Here is a 27,466-nt window from a genome sequence, read left to right as displayed (position 1 = left end):
TGATTTCAGACTGTTACTTTATTGGTGGGGCTGGCGTAAGTTTGAATAGCAGATATAGAAAGTACTATTGCCTATTAATATAGTTATCAATCAATTGCATTCATGTAAACAGTACTTCGGCGTAGAGGCAAGTCATTTCCGCTGCACACCTCCGCGCACCGCCCCTCCCGCTCCATCCCTCCCCCCGCGCCCCCGTCGCACGCACGTACTCTATAAATACCCCCATGCAGGCGCAAGTAGCGTGTCACTCCCACCCAGCCATCGCCGCGAACGACGTCGCCCCAGCGCCATCGAAGCAGCACGTGTGTGCCAGCCGAGTCGGCCTCCAGAGCGGGCAGCTGCCGCGGTCGCGGGCCTGTCGTTCCTGCACCCGAGAAAGAGAGTGGGGTGCTCACCTCCCGTCGCCGAGCAACGCCCGGACGTCGAGTCGGGCACCGTGAGGTCCCATTGCCTCGCCAAGAAAGCGTCCGTCGACTCCCTTCTCTCATCCCTCTAAGGTAAAGGCAAAGCGGATTGACCTTCCCTCCGGCAGCTAGGACCAGGGACGATGGTGATGCATCACGGGCAATCTATCCCCAAGTGCAAACCTGAATCATCATTCAAGATTTACCATTGTGTGCATCGCAAATCGTATTGGCACAATTTTTTTCAAAAAAATGATATTGAAACCTTTTAAACACAAGCAGACGATTATATTATCGAAACCCTTCACAACATGCAGTTGCACTGAAATATCTTTTAAATATATTCGTGTATTGCTGTAACGGCATATTACGAACGATCTTTCCCATTTGATATATCAACTTTATTAATAATTCGATATATGTATCTACAGTTATAAATATTTCTTCGCCAATACTAGTCATTCACAGAGTCGACTTCGCTCGTTCGTTTGCCAAATCTGATGCTCGGACGTTTATTGAGGATCGTGAGTTGAATGCGACCCTGCCCCGCTTCTGCAGGCCCGTTGTGAGAGAACGCCCCGACGAGTCCCTTTGATAAAAGCTATGGGTCAGCCAACTAGTTTCCTGAGCCAGTTGAAAATAGTAATCGAGCACCATGAATAAAATCAGTTTAAATGTTGGCCAATAATAACTATTTGACAGTATTTTCCTTTCATTAGAGGGGTCAGTATGAGCTATTTTGTAGTTGTAGCCGTTGTATTTGTCATGAAAAACCTGATTCCGCGTCGTTGATAGCACCAAGACCTCTTCCGAAAAGATTGATGGAAAACCTGTTGACCCAGAAGAGTTGGTATGAAAACTACGAAATTGGTGGCAGGATTATTAGCGAAGTTGCACCAAATAATGACTCACGACTAACGTATAGGCACACGTATCGTTCGGTAACATAATATATTACCCGGATAAATGTAAGTTATCGCATGCCCCTAGTTTGAGTATTATGATTCTGGCTGTGATAGAAATATTTCGATTTTTCACTTGACATTGACTTCGTTCTATGAAAGTAAATAAAAATTTCTTCGGAACCGTGAATAATTTCCGTTCAACCATTGAAACACGACCATTCTATCATTCCAGAAGCTCCTTCGCTGTGTTACTGAAAAGCCACTTTACCTTTGCCCCTCCGACCGATCAAGACTTGCGAGTCATGCAATTCGTCTTCGAGAACTTCCACGACTTCAAGAAAACTCCTTCCAGCAGATAAGTGTCGAGCGCCTGCACAACTAATCTCATTTCCTATGAGATCAGCTTCTTCTTTCGTTTAGTTAACATTTCTAAGGTATCCGCAGGCGTGGAAGAATGGGCTTTGAAAACTAGGATGCATCAAGTCAAAGAATATTATCGTACCGATGACAAAATTCTCAAACTGTATAACCATTGAGATATAAATGATACTTAAATCTAGTAACTCTTTTATAAGCGTGTCCATTCTCAAATATCTTACATAAATTAACCCTCATCTTAGGTTATCGAGTTAGAATTACGTTGTAGCAGCCTCATTCATTCCTTCATAGTAATTTCCGGTGGCATCTTACTATATCACCTGCTTCTTGAACTTGGCCTCCCACAACAGTCCCTCTCATCTAGGTTCTTACTCTACATACGATTCTTCTGGCGAGTATATTGGCTCCATTCAATGAATTTCCTACTTCTTCCGTGAGTCTTAAGAATGCTTCTTCTTCCACCGACTCTCCGAAAGTCTTCATTAACTATTTCGTATATTCACATGGAATTTTTATCGTTCTGAATAACTGATTGAAGCACTTTTCCACTTGATAATTTTTTTTTTACGACCGGGTTTCGATGTATTACATCATCATCTAAAATCTAAAATTAAAAAAATTTATCAAGTGGAAAAGTTCTTCAATCAGTTATTCATTATGTCCGACTTCCACCACATCACGCCTGAAGCTACTCAATTTTCTTTATCATTCTTTCAAATTAGGAAGCATTATTTCGTATATCCTTCGAGATTTCAAATTGTATTTTAGACATTTCTTGGTAGACAAAAAGTTGAATTGATAAAACACGATTTTCTGAGATCCATTTGTTCAATTCATCAATACGAATGCTAGTTACGTGCAGATAGTTTTTCATAGACTCAAACTGAAATAATAAAAGCAAAAGAAGGTATGAAATGGTATGTTTTGTTGTACTTGAAAAATCATTACAATTGTCAATCGGTCCTCATTTTAAATGCAGCAAAATGATAAACGGTATGAACAACAGAAGGTGACAGCAATCCTCTGACAATAGTTTTAGCAATTAGTTGACTCTATGACGGTCCTCCGGTCTAATCTGGATTTTCATCGACCGTACACACTTCGGATTAAATAAGGATTCGGCGGCCATCATAATCTTTAGAGATATTTTCACAGGTGCTCATCACTCGAAACTATTTATTCACTCGTGAGGAGCGATTACTTATCACCTCTCGAAGCTCCGAAGACGCCTGTTTATATATGGTGTCATCAGCAGTACCTCTGCTGATATGGATACAAACGCAAAATGAAGCAATGAACCTGAGAAAAGGTGAGGAATGCTGGCTCGGTTAGTCCAAGTGTCAACCACGGGCCTGCGACTGTTGGAATCTGGCCATCTTCCTTGAATACAATACTCGTATTTAACCCGGCAATGTCGCAGAAACCGATTTCCGACGCAATGGATAGAGTTGGGGAGGGAGGAAAACCCTTCGTTGGCTCTAGTTCCTCCTTTCCAGTATTCCCAGCCCTTCAACCCTTCGTATTTCTCTTCATTCTTCACTACATCACTTTCCCCCTTTCTCCTTTCTCTCTTTTCTTGCTACTGTGCCTCCCATCATATTCTTCAGCACACAGTTCCCCATTAGTGCGTAACTTATCCAGTTCTTTTTCGTTTTCTGAATTGATCTTTCCTCTTCTTTCACTGTCCTGTCCACCTAATTAATTATTTGGCATTCTCCTCCGAACCCATATTCCCAAGGCTTCTATCCTTTTCCTCTATTTCTTGAGAAGGGTGCACGTTTCACGGCCGTATAAGAGCACACTCCAAATCGAGCACTTTATCATTATTTTTCTCAGATCGATTTCGATATGAATATTTATTTTTATTTCAAAGGCAATAGATGGGATCGAATGAAGTGACTCAGCACAAGGTGTTTTTCTCACCAAGAGCAATTTGAATTGCACCTGCCTCTAAATATTCAAGCGATACAATGGTTTGGGGTCATGCACTTTATACATTTCTTGCTGCTTGTCGACTGCTTGGAGAATTTAAATTCTGGGTTTTTTACACATCCCATTTTTTGTTATACGACAAATAGTTCTTTTTCATACTTCAATTTGTTTTTCTAATATTTGACATTCTAGTTCCATATTTTGAGAATGTTTTTTTTAACACCTCTTCTAGCTTCCTATCTCAATTTGTATCAGCACTGTTGCAGGTGTTTTAGCATACATTTTTAATTAACACTTTGGGACAATTTGATTAGCTCCTTTATTTATTTATGTATTGTGTCCTACAAATGGTATCGTAATATCCTTTACCGATATAGTAACTGTCACCGCATTGATAAAAGCATCTTTAAGGCACGGAATGAATAAAATACGAGCAAGAAAAATAAAACGTTTGTTATTCATGGGTAATATAAATAGAAGTCCACACTTCCTCGGAGTACAGTTTCGTAGACTCTTTTGAGGTCCAACACCACACTTTTTACAATTTACCCATCATTTAGCGCCCTTCTCCGCATACTAAAATCGACTTCCATGTATTGCATGGTTAGTTGCATTTTCGGTATTGATATCTTTCCTAATATATGTCTAGTGAGCATAGATCATATCACTATCCTACAAATGCTTATTAATTTGTTTATGAATCCAAGTTTCCGACTTTTTAAAAATATTTCTAACAAATAATTTTTTCCAAGGAAACTGCGGGAGATGCCGCAACAGTGACTTTTAACGGAGTCATCCGCTAATATGCAAATTATTGCGAAATTGTTCCATTGAAATTATTTTTTTTGTGTTCTTCAAGCTTAGTGAGATCTTGAATTCATGGGATAGGGATTACAGTTGACAGTTTACATCTATTAATAATTTTACCGGTTGCTAAGTATATATTTATAATTTCGACCAATGAATTGCGGTTTTATGGAAATGTTTTTTTGAAAATATTTTTAAATTTGAAATTATTTAGGTTTTAACTTGTGATTTTTTTTAAATAAAAATATCTATCACGCAATTTACCATAATGGTATGCAGTTGCTGAGTTTGACTTTATTTTTATATTTATTCATTTCATTTCCAATTACACGTCATATTCTACCTTTTGGTCATCATTAAACACTACTTCATTATTATATATTTTGCTGCGGCGTTTCTTACTGGAAAATAGCAATTTCAGCGGTTCCTACATATTTTCGGAGTCTAGGCGTAAATGGAATAAGACTAACTCGGTAGATTTCACCATAATTTTTATTTTTCACGACCAACGTTTCTTCGCTAGGCAATGTGCCGATGGTGTCACCTAAACGTAACCAATCTGTCCGGTTAGTCTTACTTCATTTACGCCTAGTATGAAAGACTTCCACCAAGTAACGCCTGAGACAGTATCTTTTCGGAATCTGTCAATATCCCGTTCTTACTAATTTTTCTTTTGGATTGTAGTTAGCTTTAAATGATTATTTATAATTTTCCCATAAACAAAAAACACAGTAATCAACCCGAAGGTCGGTTTAGTAGGTGATGGTAGAGTTCACCCAGTACTAAGCCCGACGGCGTGTGAAATTCACACATCAGGGTAGGGGGGCCAGTTCCTTTCCCTGTGCCGGTTATGGTTTCCCAGGAAGATCAGGTACCCGAAATATCACATAGCTTGGGTGGAGCTGCAGGTGCCCAGAGGGCCTTGCCCGGGAATCGAACCCGGGACCCTCCGGTCAGCAGTCCAACGCTCTACCCACTGGACTACCGCGACCCACAATTTATATGCCACACTTTTTTCTGAGCTGTTATTAACCCGTGAAATTATATAGTGTATTATTCATGAATATTTTTTCGTATCCGTAAGCGCAGCACGGGAGAATCTTGATGATTGATACCAGTAGTTTTGTCCTAAGTCCTGTTTCCTTTGTTTGTCTCTGAATGATGATATCATGCTCTGTCTAGTTACATTAAAGGTCTCATGGCCATCAACGTCATCAGTTCTAAATCCTCAGATTGTTTTAGTGCAGCCCTCCACATTCCTCCCTATTCAGTGTTCAATTCCCCAACCCCCTATGATGGTTGCAAGTGCATGAAACGGTTTTGAATGGACAAACAGAACACCACCATTGAATTTCCAACCCTCACCTTATACAATACGACTTCACACACTGCAGTGCAACCAACTATTCTTCAATTCAGCATTTTTATGCTTCTATTCTCATTCAAAATGACCGTTCGCTTCCTCCCTCTTCCTCGCCTGGCTAACATTCTACTCTCAATCAGAGTCTTCAACAGTACATCGCCAAATCAACACGCTCTTTCCATTCACTCCATACTTCATTTTCATTTCTACCATGCTTAGTTTCTTTCCTTTGTTTCCCTTTTTTACCAAATTTACTGTCTCCATTCTTCTCCACGCACATTCCAGAAGTCTCCAAATTTCGATTCTCCTCGTCTGACTGATCAACTTTCTGAGTTGCACCAGATTACGTTCAATATCCGTATTCACTAGTCTTTTATGTAAATCTTTACTTGAGGCATCTGCCATCAAAATCTTATCTCTTTGTAAAAAAAACTTTGACCGCCACTATTATTCTCATTTCCCTACTGCTGTTCACCATCTTCCTTTGAAGTAGTCCCTTGCCATTGCCAAGTTAATTGCGAAAAATTCCTTGGCTCGAGCAAAGCTCAGCCTCATCGCCAGCTCTGCTCGGTCGCGTGCCCTTCCAAGATCGGCTTCGGAATGAGTGGGTTTGATGCAAGGCTAGTGCCCCCACCGTGAGCCAATTCGCTCTATACGAATGTTAAAAATTCCGTGGTGACGAGACATCCGTCCGTCAATTGCTATGAAATAAGTTCATTGGAACAAGTGCGGAGTTTTGACACACGGTATCGCCATAGTCGCCGACAGCAAATACTAAGTGTGCAGCCGGAAGGGGGATGAAAGACCTTCGACATATCGCCCCTACACAGGGATTGCAAATATTAAGTGTCTAGCCGACATTATCACGTTTTTTTATTTCAAATAGCCATCTGCCGACGCTATACAACTCCACGTAAACTCCTCAATGTTCCTCACACACTCGAAAGCCGTCTTGATTTTTTTTGCATCAGTCCGTTCTTCGGTGTGTCCCTCAGATTTAATCCGGGGCGGGGGCGGGGATTCGTTAAGAAATATGTCAATGCATCGTGATTGGAACTCGCACACGCCCCCCCTGGTGGTCCAAGTGAGCTCCAGCTTCGCGTGCCTCTCTGTATGGACTCCGTCCCATTTCACCACCCCTTCGTGTTCCGTGAGACTCAGTAGACTTCAAAGATAATCAACCTGTTAAAGGTCGGTTTCGGATGGCACCAATCATCTGTGCGTAGTGGAAATCCCACCAAATTTAAGACTTTTGGGAATCGAAAAATCCGCCGCGAATTACAAATTTTTCCTCACCAAGGAGAAAAAACAGTTTCCCCTTTCTCCTGTTTCAGTTCACGGATCGTTTAAAGTTTATGTGGGATGGCCCCACAAATCCAACATCGGCAGAGGGCAGGCGACGCTCAAATGGGAAATAGGCAGAACATTTGCTCCTAGATATAGAATGGTATATTTGATAAGAAATTTTTTCACAAATTCAAACACAAAATCCAAAAGTATAACGCTTCAACCACAAAGATCAATAATTTCTTTTGAAATGTGCCTTTAAAATCGACCGAAGTCGAGTGATTCCTCATTTGCTCGAGGTTACCGCACGGCATTTTATCCAGTAAATACGAAGTATTTGCTCTGAAATGAGTCGGAAATGTTTTAAATTTACATGTAATAAATGTTTCCTAAACTAAATTACAACTCTCAAAAAAAGTCGTGACTGTGCCATACGTTTAACATCAACATGCAGCTGATGCCAATGCAATGTACAGCAAAGCAATTGGTTAGATTCGGACAACAAATACGACTTTTATATTCTATTGACGCTTTTGTCCTTCCTATGGATATTGATAAAATGAAAAAATCAGTAGGTTTAGTTCATTGTATCCCTCAAATGTACGAAATAGGATTATCGCCAACTATTCTTTGACAGATTCACTGCCAGGCTATCGAAGGCTGGCGGTGTTGGATACTGGAATACGACGAATTGATTCGAACGACGCTGCTAAGAGAGCGCACGGCCTCTCTCTACTTAAAACAACGGGTCCTTCGACAAAAATTTTGCTCCATACTTTTTTGCTGGTGCATTTTACATCCAATAAGTTTATACTAATCCATCCAATAAATTTATACTAACTCATTGTTCTGACTCGCTTGATTCGATTTTATTTCGAATAGTTTTCGCGGCTCCCGTTCATTTTTCTTCGAAGTTCCATTCCGACGCAGGGTTTTCAAATTTAATTCCAATCAACGTCGCCGCCCGATGTCCAAAGGTTGCCCAAATCGCGAGTGAGTAGTCGGCCATCAGCCGAGTTTTTTTTTATTTCCATGTGTGCCCGTTCCTCGGCAGCGTGTAATTTGATAAAATATGAGCAATATTTTGGATCAGAGAGCAGAGAAGGAAGAGTGTGAATCATATCACACATCCGTGTTACAAAGAGAACGAAAAATCTATCTGTGTTATGAGATAACACGATTAACTACTACTCTGTTCGAAGGTGAGATAAGAACCCCCAAATCCAGTTAATAACCTCCTCGCTAATGCGTGTTGCTGTTGAATCCCCTCGGGCATTCAGGCGAATCGTCCTCATTCGAGTGGGACCAAATCCTTGTAAAACTGAAAGCTATACTGGTGGGTGGTGATAGATTAGTGGTATTCGACTGCCCTAGCCGGGGCCTCCTAGCGGGCCGCCCGGGGCTCAGTTAGCGTGCGCAGCGGGTCGCGACCTTCCCTCGTTCGCTGCTACCCCGGGGGTCCAAGGGCAGATTTCCTCCCGGCAGGGACGCGCCCTCACCGGTCCCATAGTCGGGAGCCGTCGAGTCGCCTTGCCTCAGCACATGACCGTAGAGTCTAAGCAGATAGATACTCCTCTTATGACTGGACCATTTTCCGACTCAATCTATTTCCAACCAAAGGTAGTATTAGAGTAATAAATGAATAATGAACAAAAAATACCGCCTGACAATATATGAGTGAGACATTCATGGTAAGAGTTGAAGCCATTTTAAATACGAGTATTTTGATTGAGATAGTGGTTAATGATTAGTCGAGGTCACGCGAAAAGTAGTAAAAATGATCATTTAACTAACCTTAGGTCATCGTATCACATGTAATGAATAGTAAATAACCATCGTCATACATTTATAAAGAGTAAAACACAATAATTTGTGGTGTGACGTTATTAAAAACATATGCACACCAACCAAAAGAGAAAAGTGCAGAATCGAAGGAGCATTTATTGAATCAAAATCTGAGGTGTGGCCAGCATAAGTTGGAGTTTATGGAGTTGCCCTTTTTACGGCCAAGAATAAGGACATCATTACTTATTGGAAGTAGGTGATTGTATCCAGTCCATCAAAATATTTCTTTTGTACCACTGCACGACTAAAAATCTCTTCTATTCGGTGATCAGTCTCGAAAACATATCTTCTTACAGTTTATTACAAAACACTCCATTTTTATGAATATCTTTTCTTCAGGAGTAATAAGGATGGGTAGGCAGCAAATAAACTGAAAAGAGCCCAAAAATGTTATAAATACTTAATTATAAGAGCAAAGTTTTATTATTTTTCTTGAGAGATACGATACAGGGTGAATAGAATTAGAAAATATAACTTTCTATCCGCGTAATGGTTCAGTTCTCAGGCTAATACCTCACTTTTTCACATTATAACGCAAGGATGCTTAACGAAAATGCATATAAATTCCAACGATAATTGTTTATTATTAACTATAAAATTAAAATATATTAATGATCCCTCTCAGTAGATATGGCGCCTATATATTTCAAGAAGGGAGTTAAAAGAATTTTGGTGCTTAGAAATGGTTTATTGCCACCCAGGACGTTGTTAATAAGTGCACATAATGCCGGAAAAGGCTACAAAGAGCTGCTGTGGTTGGTTTCCTAAAGATCCACTTTACTTTGCTTAATCAGGGTACACCGTTAGCTTACGTCGATCCGTAGATTCCTGTCTCGGAATCCTGTCCGTGGATTCCTGTCTAGGAATCCTGACCGTGGATTTCTGCCTGCATTGTCGGACATCAGATTGTGACGAAGCTATGTTATAAAGCTACGCTAAATAGATGTCGCGACGAGTTTCTTTGTTGTTGATATACAACTTTGGATGAAACATAGCTACACTTCTACACTCTACAGGCAAAGCAGCAGTCGAAATAGTGGCTTTCTAAAAGCGTTCCGGCTCCGAAGAAGGCGAAGATGGTGAAATCGGCCAATGTGGGCACGGTTTTTTGGGATGCACGCGAAATCATCTACATTGATTACTTACGAACAGGACAAAAGATAAACGGAGAATCGTATTATGTGTCGTTATCGCACCAGCTGAGCGAAGAAATCAAGAAAAAACGTCATTAGGCAAAGAAAAAATGATCTTCCATCGAGACAATGCATAAGAGAACACCTGCGTAGTTCGATGGCGAAAGTTATGGAATTGTATTTCGAATTATTACAAAATCCACCGCATTCACCATATTTAGCCTCCAGTGACTTTTTATTTCCAAACTTAAAGAAAAGGTGACTACGTAAAGAAAACAGAAACCATGGGTCTTAAAAGGAAAAGATTGAAAACGGGCATAAAGATAAATTATAGAGAAATAGATGAAATTGAGTTTGTTATTTAGGTAATGCAACCACAATATTTATAATGACCGAAGAGTGGTCGTTAGAACGCATTTAAACTATTTATTTCCTGACATCCAATTTTGATTTCATCAAACTGACTGCAATTCAACCTGAAGTTTCTCTAATTCTTTTATTGATGCTATGGAACATCATTAACCCCTCTCAAACCCGTTGGTTCTTTTTCGAACAATTAGGAATATTATTAGAGAAACAAAACAAACTCCGGCGATTAAATTCAATTTTCCTATTCAATCACAAATTAGAACGGTAGACTCGCAGATGTTTTGAGAAAATTGATTCCCAGAAGCAAGCATTTCAGGGCAGAAGGCAGCTTCTCCCCAGCAGTAATTTTCAAGCCTAAAAAGAAAATGTCTACCAAAGTATTTGTGCATAGCTTCTTGACATGGCACCCCCAGTTTCATCTGAGCTATGTGATTTTACAGTTACTGGAACTTCCTCAGAAACCATAGGTGGCACAGGGTAAGGAACCTTTATACCCTGGACTGTGAATTTCACACGCCGTTAGAGGTAGTATTGGGTGAACTCTACTCTCAATTATCAAACCAACCTTTGGGTTGATAAAATTTTTCATTGTTTTTTTTAACCCGTAAAAACGAAATCAGGGAAGAAAATCAAATGTTTCTCAACTCAGACTCAGAACATCTCTGTTCTTCTGAGTTTTATCGGTAAAAATGGAACGTGATTCGCATGCTGGCATGCTCACGATGGACGAACCGGGGATTGGATGACTGCGATGCAGAAAAAGTATAGCTTTCATATGATAATACTTATCAAGGATTGTTGTCGACGCGGAGAGTATTCGCTGTACTTGGCAATAAGCGTTTCAATGGGCCAGAGAATTTCGATCTCAACCGTTCTCAGACTTCAATGGCATACGTATGTGTTTCTTCCGAAGGGAGCGATTGTGAGATAGCGCGCTAATCTTATCTCTCGCTCTCTTTGCACTCCGCGCGGCCTTGATGCCCCACTTTGCCGACGGACTCCCCCCCCCTCCACCCTCACCCTCTCTTTCCTTTTCACCCCCACTCCTCTCCCCTTCTCACCCCCTCGGTCCACCTCCCCCGTCTTCCAGCCAGCGTCAAAAAAATCCCCCCTGGCAGTGCCAAACAATGCCTCTGCCTGGACGCTCGACGGGCTGAGTTCGATTTATTGTTAGATTTGGAACTTGCACTCATGCAATGAGAAGGATCGCGGTGGTGACGATTCAACTTTTAGCACATTCGAGCGAATTGTAGGAACTACAATGCTTATACAGTATTGTAACTAATGAATATATATCGTTGGCGCCGATTTAGTGAAGTTTCAGGGAAATATTTGACAGCGACGATAACAAGGGAGGAAGACGAAATGGTTTGACAGTCGAATGTCTACGTGTAGACATTCGACTGTCAAACCATTTCGGGCACTTTACACACCGACATATGCCGTCGAGTTTTCTGTTCTTCCGAATTCTTCACCTCGATGCGCTATTATTTTGGTGTCCAGAGGTTTTTGGAAATTTGGGGATATTTCAGGTAGTCGATTTCGGTTTAAGATTTTATGGCGGATAAGGTAACGCATTGTCCAACCTAAGAGACCAATAGGAGAGAAATAATATCTATGTCGGAGTTGGGGTTCAAACTCACGGCGATTGATTTAACAACAGAGATGCCAGCTCCCGATCTGTCCACTGCGGCGATTCTGGAATGCCCGACTAATCTCTCTCTATCTCTTGATAATTACTCACCCCTGTCGAAAAACAATCGGAGGTAGTCGTCCTGGAATCTCAGTCGGCCGTTGAGCTGAGAGATGATATAATTACCACTTTCTGAAATGCAATCCATCACTCTCCAAGAAACTCTATTCTTTTAGTTGATACGAGCGCTATTCCGCCGGTGATATTTGCCTCCACTTTGAGTAACACTTGCGATTCATTAACTTGTTTTCATTCATCCATATGTTTTCTCATACGAATATAAAGGATGAATTGAAAATTAAAATATTTGTCAAATAATCTGGAATGTATTTGATAATTGATTGTTTCCCTTTGAGTCACAAAATATTTGGGGTTATCATTAACGACATTTTCGCTGGGCCAATATTTCTAATTTCTAATAATATATTTCTGCACAGATTGATGTAATTGGTGGTACAGGCGATAAAATTTTGAAACTTAAATTTTCATAGTCCCCGGCGTGAATAGATGGAATCTTTATCGATGAGCACTGAAACAGTAGTATTTGTTTATTCTAATTATAATACGTGGAATATCCAAATTATAGTTCTTTGTAAATGAGAATGTAGTCAAGGGCTGAAATTCAGTTCTCCGTTGTAGCCGAAGCGGATGTAGTTGCTTATTGGAAGAATGGTCTTTTTCGGAAGAGTTAAAAGAAAAAAATATTCAGGATTACATTTTCACTTGGGATGACGACCTTCATAACCATTTTTTGATATGACTTTTGTAAAAAAACATTTTAATTGAAACAGTTAGGAGTTTCATATAATGGATAATATGTACTCGTAATGACGGTTTGCATTTGATGGCGGTATGGAGAAAGAACATTTTTACTGTAGTGTAAATGTATTTACTTACGGCTAAATTTTTGTGAAAAATTTGCAATTAAATTCTATAAAGATACTTTAAACCTTCTTGGATCTCGATATTATGCATTTCGAGGGAATTTACGCGGAACAAAACTGTCATCGCTTCTAATTAATGTTACGGTTTCACTTGCGTTCAAATTCACCCCCTCTGCCTTTTGAGGGAACAAGGATTATCCGTCGAAATGGCCTTTAAAATCACGAATTTATTTCGACATCTTTATCAGAAACTAATTTCTGAAGCATTCATTCGCTTCACATCCCCCTGATGCGTCTTATAATTTCGAGGAAAATTGAATTTAATCGCCGGCATTTGTTTTGTTTCTCTAATAATATTCCTAATTGTTCGAAAAAGAACCAACGGGTTTGAGAGGGGTTAATGATGTTCCATAGCATCAATAAAAGAATTAGAGAAACTTCAGGTTGAATTGCAGTCAGTTTGATAAAATCAAAATTGGATGTCAGGAAATAAATATTTTTTATCACCATTGAGGCCTTATTATATGATAAAAGTAACTCCTCCTAAACTATAAATTAAAAATTAGCAACTTTCCAGGAAATATTTTATTTTGTGGAAAATTTCCAATTTTTAAATAATCATGATATTCCACCATATCACGTCTGAAACGCCTCTTTTTATCCTCCTTTGTTCCTGTTATTTTACCGCACTCTGCATATGCAGCTATATAGTTTAAATGCGTTTTAACGACCACTCTTCGGTCGTTATATATATTGTGGTTGCATTACCTAAATAACAAACTCAATTTCATCTATTTCTCTATAATTTATCTTTATACCCGTTTTCAATCTTTTCCTTTTTAGACCTATGGTTTCTGTTTTCTTCACGTAGTCCTCTTCAAATTGAAATTATCAAGAGCTGTAGCAATTAGTTTTATTATTCAATAAATTTATTCTGAATTCTCAAGGCTCTATGATACGTTAATCGCAAATACGCAAATCGCAAACGGGCTCTTTTTCGATTTGATCTGAATCCCTTAGTGCTTTATTTAATTGCTGATGTTGGCTATTTTTTAAGCGGGTACAGTAAACCAGACAACGGAGCGCAACGCTGTCACACTTATTTTATTTTTTGCATACGTGGTCGTTCAATAAAGAATTAAGGAAAATAGAAAAACAAATCATTTGGGTTGGATTTTTTATTTTTTAGCATATTCTCCTTTGAGCTCGATATAATTTTCCCACCATTTGTCAAACTTTTTCAAGCCTTCCAAACATTAGGATTTCGTAAGGTCCTCAAAATAGGCGTCTGTGCTGGCGATGATATCCTCATTCGACGTGAATCGTTATCCACCGAGCTAGTTTCTTCAAGTTTGGAAATTAAAAGAGTCACTGGGGGCTAAATATGGTGATTACGGTGGATTTGGTAATAATTTAAAATTTAATTTCGAATTCAATTTTAACTTTCGCCATCGAACTACGCAGGTGTACACTTATGCATTGTCTCGATGGAAAAGAAGTTTTTCTCGGCCTAATGAGCACTTTTTCTTGATTTTTCCGCTCAGCTGGTACGATAGCGACGTCGAATTCGACTCTCCATTTATCTTTTGTCCTGGTCGTAAGTAATCAATGTAGACGATTTCGCGTGCATCCCAAAAAAACGGTGCCCATGATTTCACCATCTTCGCCTTCTTCGGAGCCGGATCGCTTTTAGAAACCCACTATTTCGACTGTTACTTTGCCTGTAGAGTGTAGAAGTGTAGCCAAGTTTCGTCAACAGTCATATATCAACACACACTCGTTAGGGTTACGACGGAAAAGCGCCAAACCAGCCTTAGGACCACACGATTGCGTTGATTTTCCATTGAGAACAAACCGAGCACCCATCTTGCCGAGATTTTTTTCGCAACCAATTTTTCGTGCAAATTGAAAACACTGTACGGCTATGGTTGCGGCCTAAACTATTTCGCGAACTTTGATTCATCGATCATTTAAAACCAAATGGTGGATTTCCTCAATCATTACGGAGGAAGTCACTGGGCGTCCCTAACAATTTTCATCACTTTTGGACCTACCACGTTTAAACTCCGTAATAAATGGTAAACAGCCCCAAATAATGGAGCAGATGTGCTGTGAACTACACCCAACTTGGCTTTAATCTCTTTTGGTGTTAAGCCTTTTAAAAAAAAGTGTTTAATCACCGAATAATACTTATTTTTTTCTTTTTTTTAATTAAACAGAAGTTGATTGCTTCAATCGACAATTAAAGCGAAAGCTTAAAAAGGATATTGCTGAAAATTTGACAGCAGTCTAGTGAGAGATGAAACTGATGAAGGTTTCTTTCTTGTACTTGCAGCTATTATATCATCTCCATATTTTGTGTTTTTTTAAATATTAAAGACTAGTGTTCCACCTTTCCAATCGAGTCCTCTCTTATACTTCGCACTTCCAGGCTTCACTTCGTGTAATTGTTTGATGTCCATATTTAAAGAGTTTTTAATTTCCCACAGACTTTAAAGTCTGTAGAAAATAACTAACTCTTTTGATATGGAATCCTCTCTTCTTCGGCGCGCCATTGCCATTGTCGTCCACATGTAGGTATCTATCTGCCCAGGAGAGGTAGACCGATTTGAACGGTCTCTAACGGTGATCACATGTCACGTGGGTTTCTTTCTCCCGAAATTGTCACATTACCCCCCTTCATCTGTCTTTCACACCATATACCTTCCTTCATCTCATGCAGGAAGTCCATCCCCTCCATTCTCTATCCCGTTTTCCCAGCAATTTTACTACCGTCCTGGCATTATTAACATCCAATTCCACCTTTTAAGTTCTCCTCCATCCAACTATTCCGCCGTCTTAGTTTTGCAACCAGCAAATTCTATGTTTTCATTGCGTTTTTACTATGCAGGCATCTCATTATCCTCCTTTTCCCAAATTATTCTCTCGCCAATGGTATTATCCTGCTAATATCAATTTTCCTCCAAAATCCTGCTTCAAAACACATGAAGTTTTTAAAGTGCTATAAGACTTCTTTCTCTGAATTTTCTTCGGAAATTTTAAATGTGGACAATATAGTAAAGCATAAGTGGCGATGTAACTGAAAATGAATAAATATTATGTAAATACACCCACCCTTCATTTTTTGTCCCTCGGAAAATGAAATATATCCATACTGGAATATTCCATGGGAAGTGGCAAACATGACGTCTCAATGAAGGTCGTAATTTTGTGGAGGCTCGATAATCCAGTATCAATCCCAATCATGCCATTCCAGTAGGTTCAGATACTTCTTTTACCAGAAATTGACAACATTCGCTATTTGATTGAAGCCATTTCCAACGTAACACATCCCAAAGGACATTTCCAATTAGAAATCGAAAGATTGAAACAGCCTTTGTAAGGGGGTGTTCAAAATTAATTGTAGAAACTTTATCTACAAAAAAAGGAAAATAAGGATTAATTTTAATGTACTTAAATTAACGTAACATGCACAAAAACCATCGTTGTTAAATAACATTGGTTATATAATTGTAGAAATATAATATGCCATCACAAAATACGAATTACATATGTCTATCAAAACTCTCATTAAAACCATAGTAACTCTTTACAAAGTATTAAGACAATGTGTGGATACTTCACGAATAATGGGAAATGAGAACGTTTCAGTGCCTTTAAGAGCAAATTTGAGCAAAACAGTAATCTTATAGTCACATTAAATATTGACTGCAGAGTTAATTTCAATGTAAATATTTTGTATAATTTCAATCAGTCAAATTGCGTAAGCTCTATAAAACTGCTGGAAAATTTCAAGAAGAATCCATTGACCTGAAGAAAATCTAATCAATTTGAAAATTTATACTTCGTTATCGACACAAGTTGAAGCAGTACAGATAACTAACTCCCTCACCCCACTATCACTCCTCTCCTCGTGCCGCAAGGGAGACACGCGTGTTTCGAAGTCTTTCACGATGTTTCACTTTGAAACCCGGGGCGTGTGTAAACTCTTTATAAAAGTTATAAGAATACGAAAATGGAGAAACCGTAGGTTCAGTGTGTCTTATTTATGCAAAACAATGTGCCTTATTTTTGTTACCTCGCTTCGCCTTGTTTGTTGTACGCAAAACGTAGACGAAAAACGCTCTCTATGTTGAAAAGTTGTTTATGCAAAGTGGTAACGTTAAATAATATTCGGAAAGTGCTATTTTTTCGATCTCAAGGCAATTAAAATATGGATAATACTGGAATGTCATCCCTCATCTCATGTATCGGAATATACGTAAAACAAATACAGACGCTTGATAACAGTTCCTTAAAGTATAAAGAAAAATATTAGGTTTTAATGGCAGTGACGAAAAAGGTTTGAAAATTATAATGATTATATTTCAGAGGGATTGAGCAAATCCATTTTCAGTGACATCTAATGAAATGAAGCTCAATTGCCTTGTCCGTTTCAAATATACATAAATAAATAATATATATACATATATATATATATATATATATATAAATATGTATATATATTATTACATATATATACATATATATTATTACATATTATTACATATATATACATATATATTATTACATATTATTACATATATATACATATATATTATTACATATTATTACATATTATTACATATATATACATATATATATATATATATATATATATATATATATATGTATGTATGCATGTATGCGTATGTATGTATGCATATGTATGTATGCATATGTATGTATGCATATGTATGTATGCATATGTATGTATGCATATGTATGTATGCATACAGGGTTCGTCCGGAAAATAAGTGTACTGAGCTCAGGAAAAAAAAATTTATTACACTTTTACATATCTTAAGCTAATATTCCTCAAAATAGGACCCTTGTGAGTCGATACACTTGTTCCAGCGGCGTTCCCATTCCTGGAACGCTCCCGCGAAGGCATCATCGGGAACCTCTCGAAGACACGTCGTCACGGCCTCTTTGACGGCGTCCAAAGTCCTGTATCGCGTTCCTTTCAAACTCCTCTTTATCTTCGGGAACAGAAAGAAGTCCGGTGATGCCAAGTCCGGGCTGTAGGGCGGGTGCGGCAGCGTTGCCACGCCGTGCTTGGCCAAGAAGTCCGACACGACAAGCGCGGTGTGAGACGGCGCATTGTCGTGATGCAGCCGCCAGATGTTTTTGATCGCTGGCCGGACGCGGGCGACTCGTTTTCGAAGATTACACTGCTCTGCTATCATCCGAACATTAAGACGACGATCAGAGTTCAGTACATCGCGAACTTTTCGCACATTTTCGTCGGTGAGTGTCGTTGATGGGCGTCCAGGCCGTGGTTCGTCGTCGACCTCTTCTCTGCCCTCCACGAACATCTTGTGCCACCGAAAGATCATGTTTCTGGACATGGCTGACTCCCCGTAAGCCTGGATAATCATACCGACAGTTTCGGTAGACGATATCCCAAGCTTTACCGCAAATTTGATGGAATAACGCTGCTCCAAAAACTTCGGCATCGCGTTCCGTGACGTGGGTCGAGCGTGGAGGTTCGCGTTAACAGAGCTCCTCACTACACCACAGCTCAGAGCCGACTGCCTTTTTCAGCGTCGCTTGCCAACATACCCCCCTCCAATCGCAGCCCGTCAGAGCGGTGCTGGGCGCGCCTGGAGCGGCGGGAAAAAATCAGTACACTTATTTTCCGGACGAACCCTGTATGTATGTATGCATATGTATGCATGCATATGTATGTATGCATATGTATGTATGTATGTGCATATATATATATATATATATATATATATATATATATATATATATATATATATATACAGAAACAGATATAAGGAAAAGGGATAGGAACACATATAAAGGACGAACTATATGAGTATTTATTCGCCGTTTGGCGGGATTTCGTGTTTGAATGTGTATTTGGCCAATGTGGCTCATCTCTTTCTTCTGGCTATGCGTGCCACGAAACGCACTGTTCCTTTCCTGTATGATGTTGTATGAATTCTAAACCACTGTCCTTTCCTCTTGTGTATTGTCTATTTCTCCTTTGGTGGGTGAAACAGTCCCCTAACGCCATCTCTTGGCTAAAGAATCGGGGCGCTTGGCGACATATTAGACCCACGGATCTCAGGGTAAATTACGTTTCCTCGGGTCAAGGAAATATTTTTACTCTTGTGATCCGTTCGATTCCGCCTTCCCCACCTTTATTGTGTTCGTCCTTCATATGTGTTCCTATCCCTTTTCCTTATATCTGTTTCTGTATATATGAGTATTTATTCGCCGTTTGGCGGGATTTCGTGTTTGAATGTATATATATATATATATATATATATATATATATATATATATGCATACATTTAAAATGTAAAAACATGCATGCGTATACAATACGCATGCATGTTTTTACATTATATATACAAATTTCTTCGAAATGGAACGCTCTTCGGTGACGCACAAATGTATATAAACACAGGTGTAGATTTTTAATACATAGAAACACAAAGAAAGAACACTCACATATTTAGTTTTTACGTTTCGACGGCTCGACCGTCGTCATCCGTCGAGCCGTCGGAACGTCAAAACTACATATGTGAGTGTCCTTTCTTTGTGTTTCTATGTATTAAAAATCTACACCTGTGTTTACATATATATATAATTATATATATAATTATATATATATATATATATATATATATATATATATATATATATATATATATATATATATATATATATATATATATTCAAATGCATTTAATAAAAATCGGAAGATATGCTAAAGGAAAGCACAAAAATGAAAAAGTGAAAGGGTAATTTGATTTCTTTGTAAATCGGATGTCGTGTTCCCTCAGTATCAAACTGCAGTGTATATAACTTCTACGCCACAAATGACATGCACTGAAGGAATGAAGTTAGTCGTTTGATGGCTATCTTTTGGTAGCATTAACTTTTATGTTCCCCATAGCAAGTACTGTTCTCATTAAAATATTCGACCGCGGAGTTTCGATGTGTTGAGGTCCCGCGGACAATTTTCATCATTTCGCATATCTTCTTAGTCTGCGTTCGTCTGGATGTGGCATTTCCCCTGGAATACCAAATACCCACTGCATCAGGAATACCGAAATAGAAAGTGTAAACTAGACTAAATACTTAGGCGTTACCCCCATTCACGACCTCTCCTGAGTTAAGCATACATGGGGAATATGTGGAAAAGCTAACCAAAAATCAGCATTTATTAGAAAAGTAATGGCGAAATGTGATGAAAAGGTTTAAGAGCAAGTTGTCTTTCGCTGGTTAGGTCTGATTTAGAATCCTCATGAAGTTAGATTGATTGCCGAATTGGATCGCGTGAAGCAAGGAGGAGCTAGATTTGTAAAACGTTGTTATGATAAACAAAGTAGCGTGTCAAAATTATTCGAGGAGCTATGTTGGGAATCACTCACGGAGCAAAGGTTGAATTACAGATGAAATCTCTCGCATACATTTGAAGGAAGTCTCTTCATCATTGATATTAAAATGTATTATTAGCCCCATCGTACTGCGGTAGGAGATATCATGTAAATATAATAAAAGAGATTAAGGGTAGAGTAGATATTTAAGATTTCATTTTTCTCACGAACGGTTATGGATCAGTATCACGTTGCCCGACCGCGCTAGGGGGGGAAGACACCTGCGTGAAAAGTAGTCTAAAAGTGTAATCACCCTCTGCCACACACTCTAGCGATGGCTTGTATAGTATCATGCATGTACACATGTAAATTGACATTTTTGGGGGCACGACACCCCAGAAATTAGAAATGTAGGTAGCGTGAAATTTTATATTTAACATATTTGTTAAAATTAAATGATCCGAAAAAATGAGTCAAATCCGGCCACCAGAAGTGACTGCTTCGCCCATTTGTCCATTTCTTAGTTTCACCGTCTTTAGAAACCATTAAAAAAGAGCGGAAGATCTGAGAAGTAGTTTTAAACAGGGGTGCCATTCAATAAAACTAAAATATAAATGGAAGGTAATTGTTGGCTCTACTCTCACTAAAACCAAAACGGATTCCTGCTATACACCATCATTTTATCAGTCGAATAATCAAAGACGAGTTTTTAGCTTGGGGCAGGGATAAAGTATTACATTTTTCTGTTCACCATTAATCTCATCTCGCAAAAAATACATCAACAGTGTTTAATCTGGGGCTTTTGAGAGCTTCTTGACCTTTCTAAATGTTGGCTTAATGAAAATGCAGATGCATTAGGCCAGCTCATTTTAATTAATGAGAACAAGACATATTTCAATTATTCCACCCGAAATGAAGATTTCTGAAAAGAAAGGTATTTTGAATATGAAATGATTTTTAGCCCTTTTTCACTTAGCCTTTCAAAGGCACAAAAAGAAAATATAAACAGCAGCAAGTAATGCATTGCGTTACCTTCGAATACAAATGCTGTCTCTACCTTAAGTCATAAAAAGGAAATTCATCATGGGAAAGTACTGTACTGGCCACTTCAGGCCTTGAAATTTTTGAATGAATGATTTCCAAATGTAACTAAAGAAATAAATATCCTCACGCTCTGTCCTCCAGAGTCCTCATATTCGTTTATCCTTAAATCGTGGAAATCTTATGCAAAGGTAAACCTTAGCACGTGATTCAATGAGAACTAAAGCACTCATAAAGAAATTGAAAAATTAAACCCCCTTGACTGAGGAGGACGTTATTAGCGGCGCTCAAGCGGTTCTGTCTTTACTCCACACTTCGCCTGCAAAAACAAACACCAGCATTGCCGTAAAAATCCGAGTTATTGCTAATGTGCAAAGTTCGCCTGGTTTCGAAATTCCCGACTGCGCGCGCTCTAGTCGCACAGCTATCCGATTGTGTGAAATATAGCAACGATTTTAAGCCCTGGTGCTAGCGGAGGAATGACCCTCGACGAGGAGTAAACAACTCCTTCAGATCTGCACAAACGATTGGGAATTACCATCTAAATTATGTGACGAGAATTCAACGAAAAATTTGAGGTCTTTTTGTTTTTGGAAATTTGGCGCATGATACTTCATTTTCAAGCAAAAGAATGTTCAGTGAAATCGTGATGACCGTTTTCGGAATGATTTCTGTCCCTGTGTGTATGCCTGGGCGTGTGCGATAGAAAAATTTGGTGAGCACGATGACTCAAATTAAATAAAACTAGCTCGTCTGAAACTTTATGGCATATCATTAAAATTTATTAATGGAAAAGGTTTACATACGTCAGCTAAAGAGTCATATATGATACGGGTTAAGATGGAATACCGTTATCATTAGATGAGGCATGGTAAGAACTTTTCACACTCCAGAGTTTATAAACGGGGAGGAGGGGGGAGAAACAAGGACTGAGGAAGGCGAGAGGGAAGCAAGGAGAGGATGACCTCAATTGTGTGATTACTTCATGGATGGGGTAAAAGTCGGGATGCAAGTATCAATGAAATTGTGTCACTTCAGGGTCACCAACTATTTTTAAAATTTCCGATTCCTGGCAGTCAATTGCACGACAATTGCTTGCAGAAGCTAAAATATTCAGACGACAATCACTGGTGTGGTCACTGTTTAACAAGTATTCGGCCAAACTAGTCTTTATCTCACAATTGTTTCCGGAGGCAGTAAATTATCCTGAAGTCCTTACCATACATTTGGAGAAGTGTGTCCGACATACACCCCGTCTCAATGATCACATTTCAGCGAATAATCCCACTTCTCATCTTGGCGTGCGCGTCGTCTTTACACTTTACAAACAACTATTTTAATTCATTAGTCATAGAGGATTACGATTATTATTATCATTTTAATGATACTTAAGGTAGGTTTTGGGTGAACACAGCCTATAATATCGTGCATCAACTCTTGCATCTCCTGACAGAAAACACAACCTGGCAACCGACATTACGATAAGCTCCTCTTCATTCCCACATACTTCCTCCCTCCCTTCATTCCATCCAAAATGCCTATCCTACTTTTGCCCCTTCCTCGCTTGCCTAACGTACTCTTCTATATCACAGTCTTCAACATACCACTGGCAATCAAAATGCTCTACATCCATCTTCCCTGCCTCCTTTCTTTTGTGCTCCCAAAAAACAATTCTTCTCCCTCACCATGCCTATCATTGCCTCGTTTGTTTTCCTTTCTGCCCATTTCATCTTTTCATCCTTCTCCACACCCTTATTTCAAAAGTATTCAATCTACGCCCGTCATCTTGCTTTAATGACTATATTTCCGATGCGTACTAACCACACTCCTTATTAAAGCTTTGATGAGGAGTTTCTTAACATCCTCACCTAGTCCCTGTCATCAACTCCCTCCTCTTTGTGCAAGCTTCTTTGCCTGGCGTATTTCTTCTCCATTTGTCTCTACTATTGTATTATATGGAAGAAGTGAACAAGCGATAGGTAGAATATTACCAATCGAAGTAAAAGCGGAACCAACGAACTTGGTCCTTTTTCAGGTATACGAGGTCTGTTCAAAAAGTTCTAGAACTTTAAATGGTGCCCCTCCTGTTGGTTGTTTTTTAATCGGCTTGGAGACGTGTCCGCGGAAACTTCACAAATCACTGCCTTAAACCATTTCTTTGATATCTTGTTTTGTTGATTAGTTACGGGGGTTTATTTGACAGACCACCAAAGAGTTATAGGGAGGAAGAAGTCGATAAGGAATAGCATCAGTCAGAGGACATAATCGCGGCTGTTCCTGAAAGGATACATTTGAGAGTGATGGGGGATTGGAAGGCGACGGTGGGCGAAGCAAGTGATGGTGGTGCGGTGGGGGACTACGGTTTGTGAACAAGGAATGACTGCGGGGAGAAAGCAATAGAGTTCTGCAGGAGAAAGGGGTTTATAGCTAATGCATGGCTTACACACCACAAAAGGTGTAGGTACACATGGAAATGCCGGTGAATTCAGGGGGAGTCATCAGTTCGATTATATTATGGTTAGGGACAAATTTATGAGCAGTGCGATCAATTTGCGTAGGTCTTTGGCAGTCAAAGTTCCACATTTGGGAGAGGAATTTTGCTGGCAGATATTCATAGTGGGGAAGAAAAGTAGCTATGGGACATAGTGAATGGTGGTGGAATTCCTGGGATAGAAGAGAAAATGTGGGTTAAGCATGGCATAACAGGAACAGAATAGGAATGCTAGATGAAATTACAGGATCTATAAATTATGTGAAGTTAAAAAAATGGTTCACTATGGCTTACTTTTAAATAGGGTGTGTTTTAGAGTCCTCTTAGGTGGGGTTTGGAATTTTAGACGTGTCTTTTCCTTGGGTTCATCAGGACTACATGCATCTAAAAAATACTGCTAATTATAATTACATTGGAATTGAATTGCTTTGCTGTGTGACACTTACATTTATGTTTTTCTGTGTACACAGGGCCCCCATGAGTAGTATGTCCACGTTAATGATGGCAGCCATTATTCCGGCTGCACGGATGGTCCAATTGTCAAAGCCTGCCACTCGCAGGTGCTGGCACCACGTGAGGATCAGCAAGAATTGCATGTCCTCATCAGCAGCTGGTTTTGGGTACAAGGGTAGGCTGTTGACACGGGAATCACCTTCTGAAGGGATTGTGGTCCTGTCTCCACATGGCATCAATATATATGATAAAACTCTCACGGAATACCAATGGCAGAGAATAGGAGAATGGGAGAACAGGAAAGCAGTGGTGAGTTTATTTTTTTTTAGTGATAGGTGTTTATCAATCAGTTCTTTTTTACTCAGCATCAAGTGAGAATCTCTTGAAAAAATGTTCTCGGAAACATGCTTTATTAATAAACATTTGAATAAGGATTATATTGATAAGAATAAAATTGTGGAGATATTCAAAAGGTTGGTTTATTGATAAATAATTTTGTCTTTAGTCTTCTTCTTGCCTTCAAAAATTAAGAATCAATAAATATTCTTTGTTACTAACATAAATGTCCATAGGGGCACAAGACATGACCTATCAAGTCACCAAAAAATTAAATAACTGGTACAAATAAATGTTCATCAGATCTCATTATGATGCCTGCAAGTAGTGGTGGTATGAATACCTAATGTTAACTTCTTTTTAATGGCATGCAAGAATGCATTGGCAGTTTTGATGGCTAAAAGTTTTTCTAGACATCCCTAACATATTCCATTGGCATGCCTGTATAGGTAATTTCATATCAATCATGCACTTGAAAGTTTAATGGTGTTGAAGTAATAAATATCAATACCTTTATTTAGTAATAATCTTAATGATTAAAGATTTTCTACCAAATTCATTGATTCATGCCAGTCAAGGCCACATTCTTAGCTACTATCTGACAGCTTTGTTTTGCATAAAAGTAAATCCTTATTTACACTAAATGTGTCAACCTTGTTCCACTTTTTATATTCACACCAAAATCTCTGGAAGACATGTGCCGTAACCGGTATCTCTTACTCATACAAAGAGCTAAGAGAGCTGTGTCAGCGCTTTGCTAGTTCCCTCCTCGCTCCAACTGAAGAGGGTGGCCTTGGTATGAAAAAAGGCGATGTCATTGGAATCATGATGCAAAATGGTCCCGATTATCCTGTAGTCTTCCATGGCGCCATTGAAGCAGGCCTGGTGGTCACAACAGCCAACCCATCCTTCACAGTAGGTAAATGTTTAAATGCACTAATTTCAACTCACAAGTCCTCATTGGATTAAGTAATTGCCTTTATTGCCTGGGGTACCAAGCATGTTTATATTTACCAGAAGATCCAAGAAAACCCATAAGACAAACCAAGTATTTTTCATTATTTTTAAAAATCTTTAAGCCTATCTGCATTGATATTTCATTTTTCTTTAAAGGGTTCCAAAGTCATAACAGTGATTTTTTTATGTCTTGATAAAAATGATTGTGAACACATTCCTATTCCTTCCTATACCTTGCTTGACCAACATTCTCCCCATCATCACAGTCTTCAACATCCCATTATCAATTGAAATTCTCTGTGTCCACCTTTCTTGCCTCCTTTTGATTTCTCCCAAAAACACTCTCCTCCCCCGCCATGTCTGGAACTTCTTCATTTGATTTCCCATTCATCTATTTCTCTTAGTCAATCCTTGACCACATCAATGACTCAAAAGCTTTACATCTAAAACTAATTGCTTCAATGGCCAAGTTTCCACGCTGCAACAAAACCACTCACCATATTAAAGTTTTGACATGCAGTTTCTTGACCTCCTTACTCAAAGTCCCTGTTATCAACTCCCTCCTCCTTGTGAAAATTTGTTTATCTACCAAAATTCTTCTCCTGGTAATCGTACTTCTTTGACCATCTTGGTCTGATTTTCTAATGTGTTCGGAACTGACAATAACATTATACCTGATTTTCTAACTAAAGATGGATCATTTTCAAACTTAACTGATTTTATGGATTTCTTGAAAATAGTTTCTTTAGGATGTTGTCTATCTCTGTGGCCTCGTTTGATTTCAATTCCCTTAGTGTCCTTTCAATATCACACTCCTGTATTCCTGATCCTAAGCTCTCCTTACCTACATCGCATTCCAAAGTAAGTACTCTCTAGATTTTGTGCCCCTATATTTAGTGCCTGCCTTTGCTTCCCTGTTATCATTTCACTAGTCTTTCCTTCTTTAAATACAACTTTTCAGCATTTTAATGAGTTTACCTGATATCCACCAAGATATTTCTGATTGCTAAATTAAATTATTTCATTATATAAACCACCCACTACATTCATCAAATGCATAACTGATAATTATTGTATTATTACAGTTATTTAAATAATGCTGGATATAAAATTTTACCATTAGAATAATGCAATTTGGCCCATGTTGTTTCTTAACGTAATATTTAATTTGCAATATTTGTCTCCTGCCTGCACTTCCCATTATTCTTCTTGGATCAGGCTTCTTCAATGCCAAAAAGTAGTTATTTCATGCTGTTCATTTATAATATAGAGCGAGGATGTGATGTTTAGTTATGTTATCTTGTTAATTTTGAGTCAATTTTGCTTAAGGCTAGTGGATTTCTATTAACAATATTTCCTATCAAATTGAGAATTTTCTTGAAATGAAGCCTTTCAAAATTCAGCTCATTAAGTTCACGGTTCTATTCACTTTTTGCTTTGCAATTGTGTACATAGCATTTAATGATAATGATCTTTCAAGATAATGAGAAAATTCTAAGTGAGCTTCTTTGAGTCACTTGTGAGGAAAAGTGTGTCCCTCCTACTGGTTGTTTTTCATCATTCATAATCTATTAAAGTAATCTTGTCCTTAATTATTTCCAGGGATAATTAATTTATAGCACCTATGAGAGATATTAGGTAAGGGTAATTACTGCAAATTCTCTAAGTGAAGAAAACCATCTTCTGAATTGTAAATTTCGTCTTATCTTGGTTGTTCCCTTCTTACTCCTGAGAAGGGTACACAGATTGTTATGAAAGGCACCCACCACTTGTCTTAATTCATCGGCAAACCCATAAAAGCTATTGCCA

General features: G+C 38.8%; 1 protein-coding gene across 1 annotated transcript in view; it reads left to right on the top strand.

Moving 5' to 3' along the window:
- The first annotated feature begins 266 nt into the window (after nucleotides 1–266).
- LOC139687797 (uncharacterized) overlaps nucleotides 267–27,466 on the top strand; it is a 42,763-nt gene continuing 15,563 nt past the window's right edge. Inside the window, exons 1-3 of the mRNA XM_071585106.1 lie at nucleotides 267–497; nucleotides 24,382–24,673; nucleotides 25,394–25,619. Of these exons, the coding sequence (XP_071441207.1) occupies nucleotides 24,389–24,673; nucleotides 25,394–25,619 (511 nt within the window). The 5' untranslated portion in view covers nucleotides 267–497; nucleotides 24,382–24,388. The remainder of the gene's footprint in view (nucleotides 498–24,381; nucleotides 24,674–25,393; nucleotides 25,620–27,466) is intronic.

This window comes from Hetaerina americana, unplaced genomic scaffold, assembly GCF_022747635.1.
Source record: "Hetaerina americana unplaced genomic scaffold, ioHetAmer1.1.p SCAF_2, whole genome shotgun sequence".
In the NCBI taxonomy this organism is placed as follows: Eukaryota; Metazoa; Arthropoda; class Insecta; order Odonata; family Calopterygidae; genus Hetaerina; species Hetaerina americana.
The sequence above is the reverse complement of the archived record's forward strand: the minus strand, read 5'-3'. Positions and strand labels throughout refer to the sequence as shown.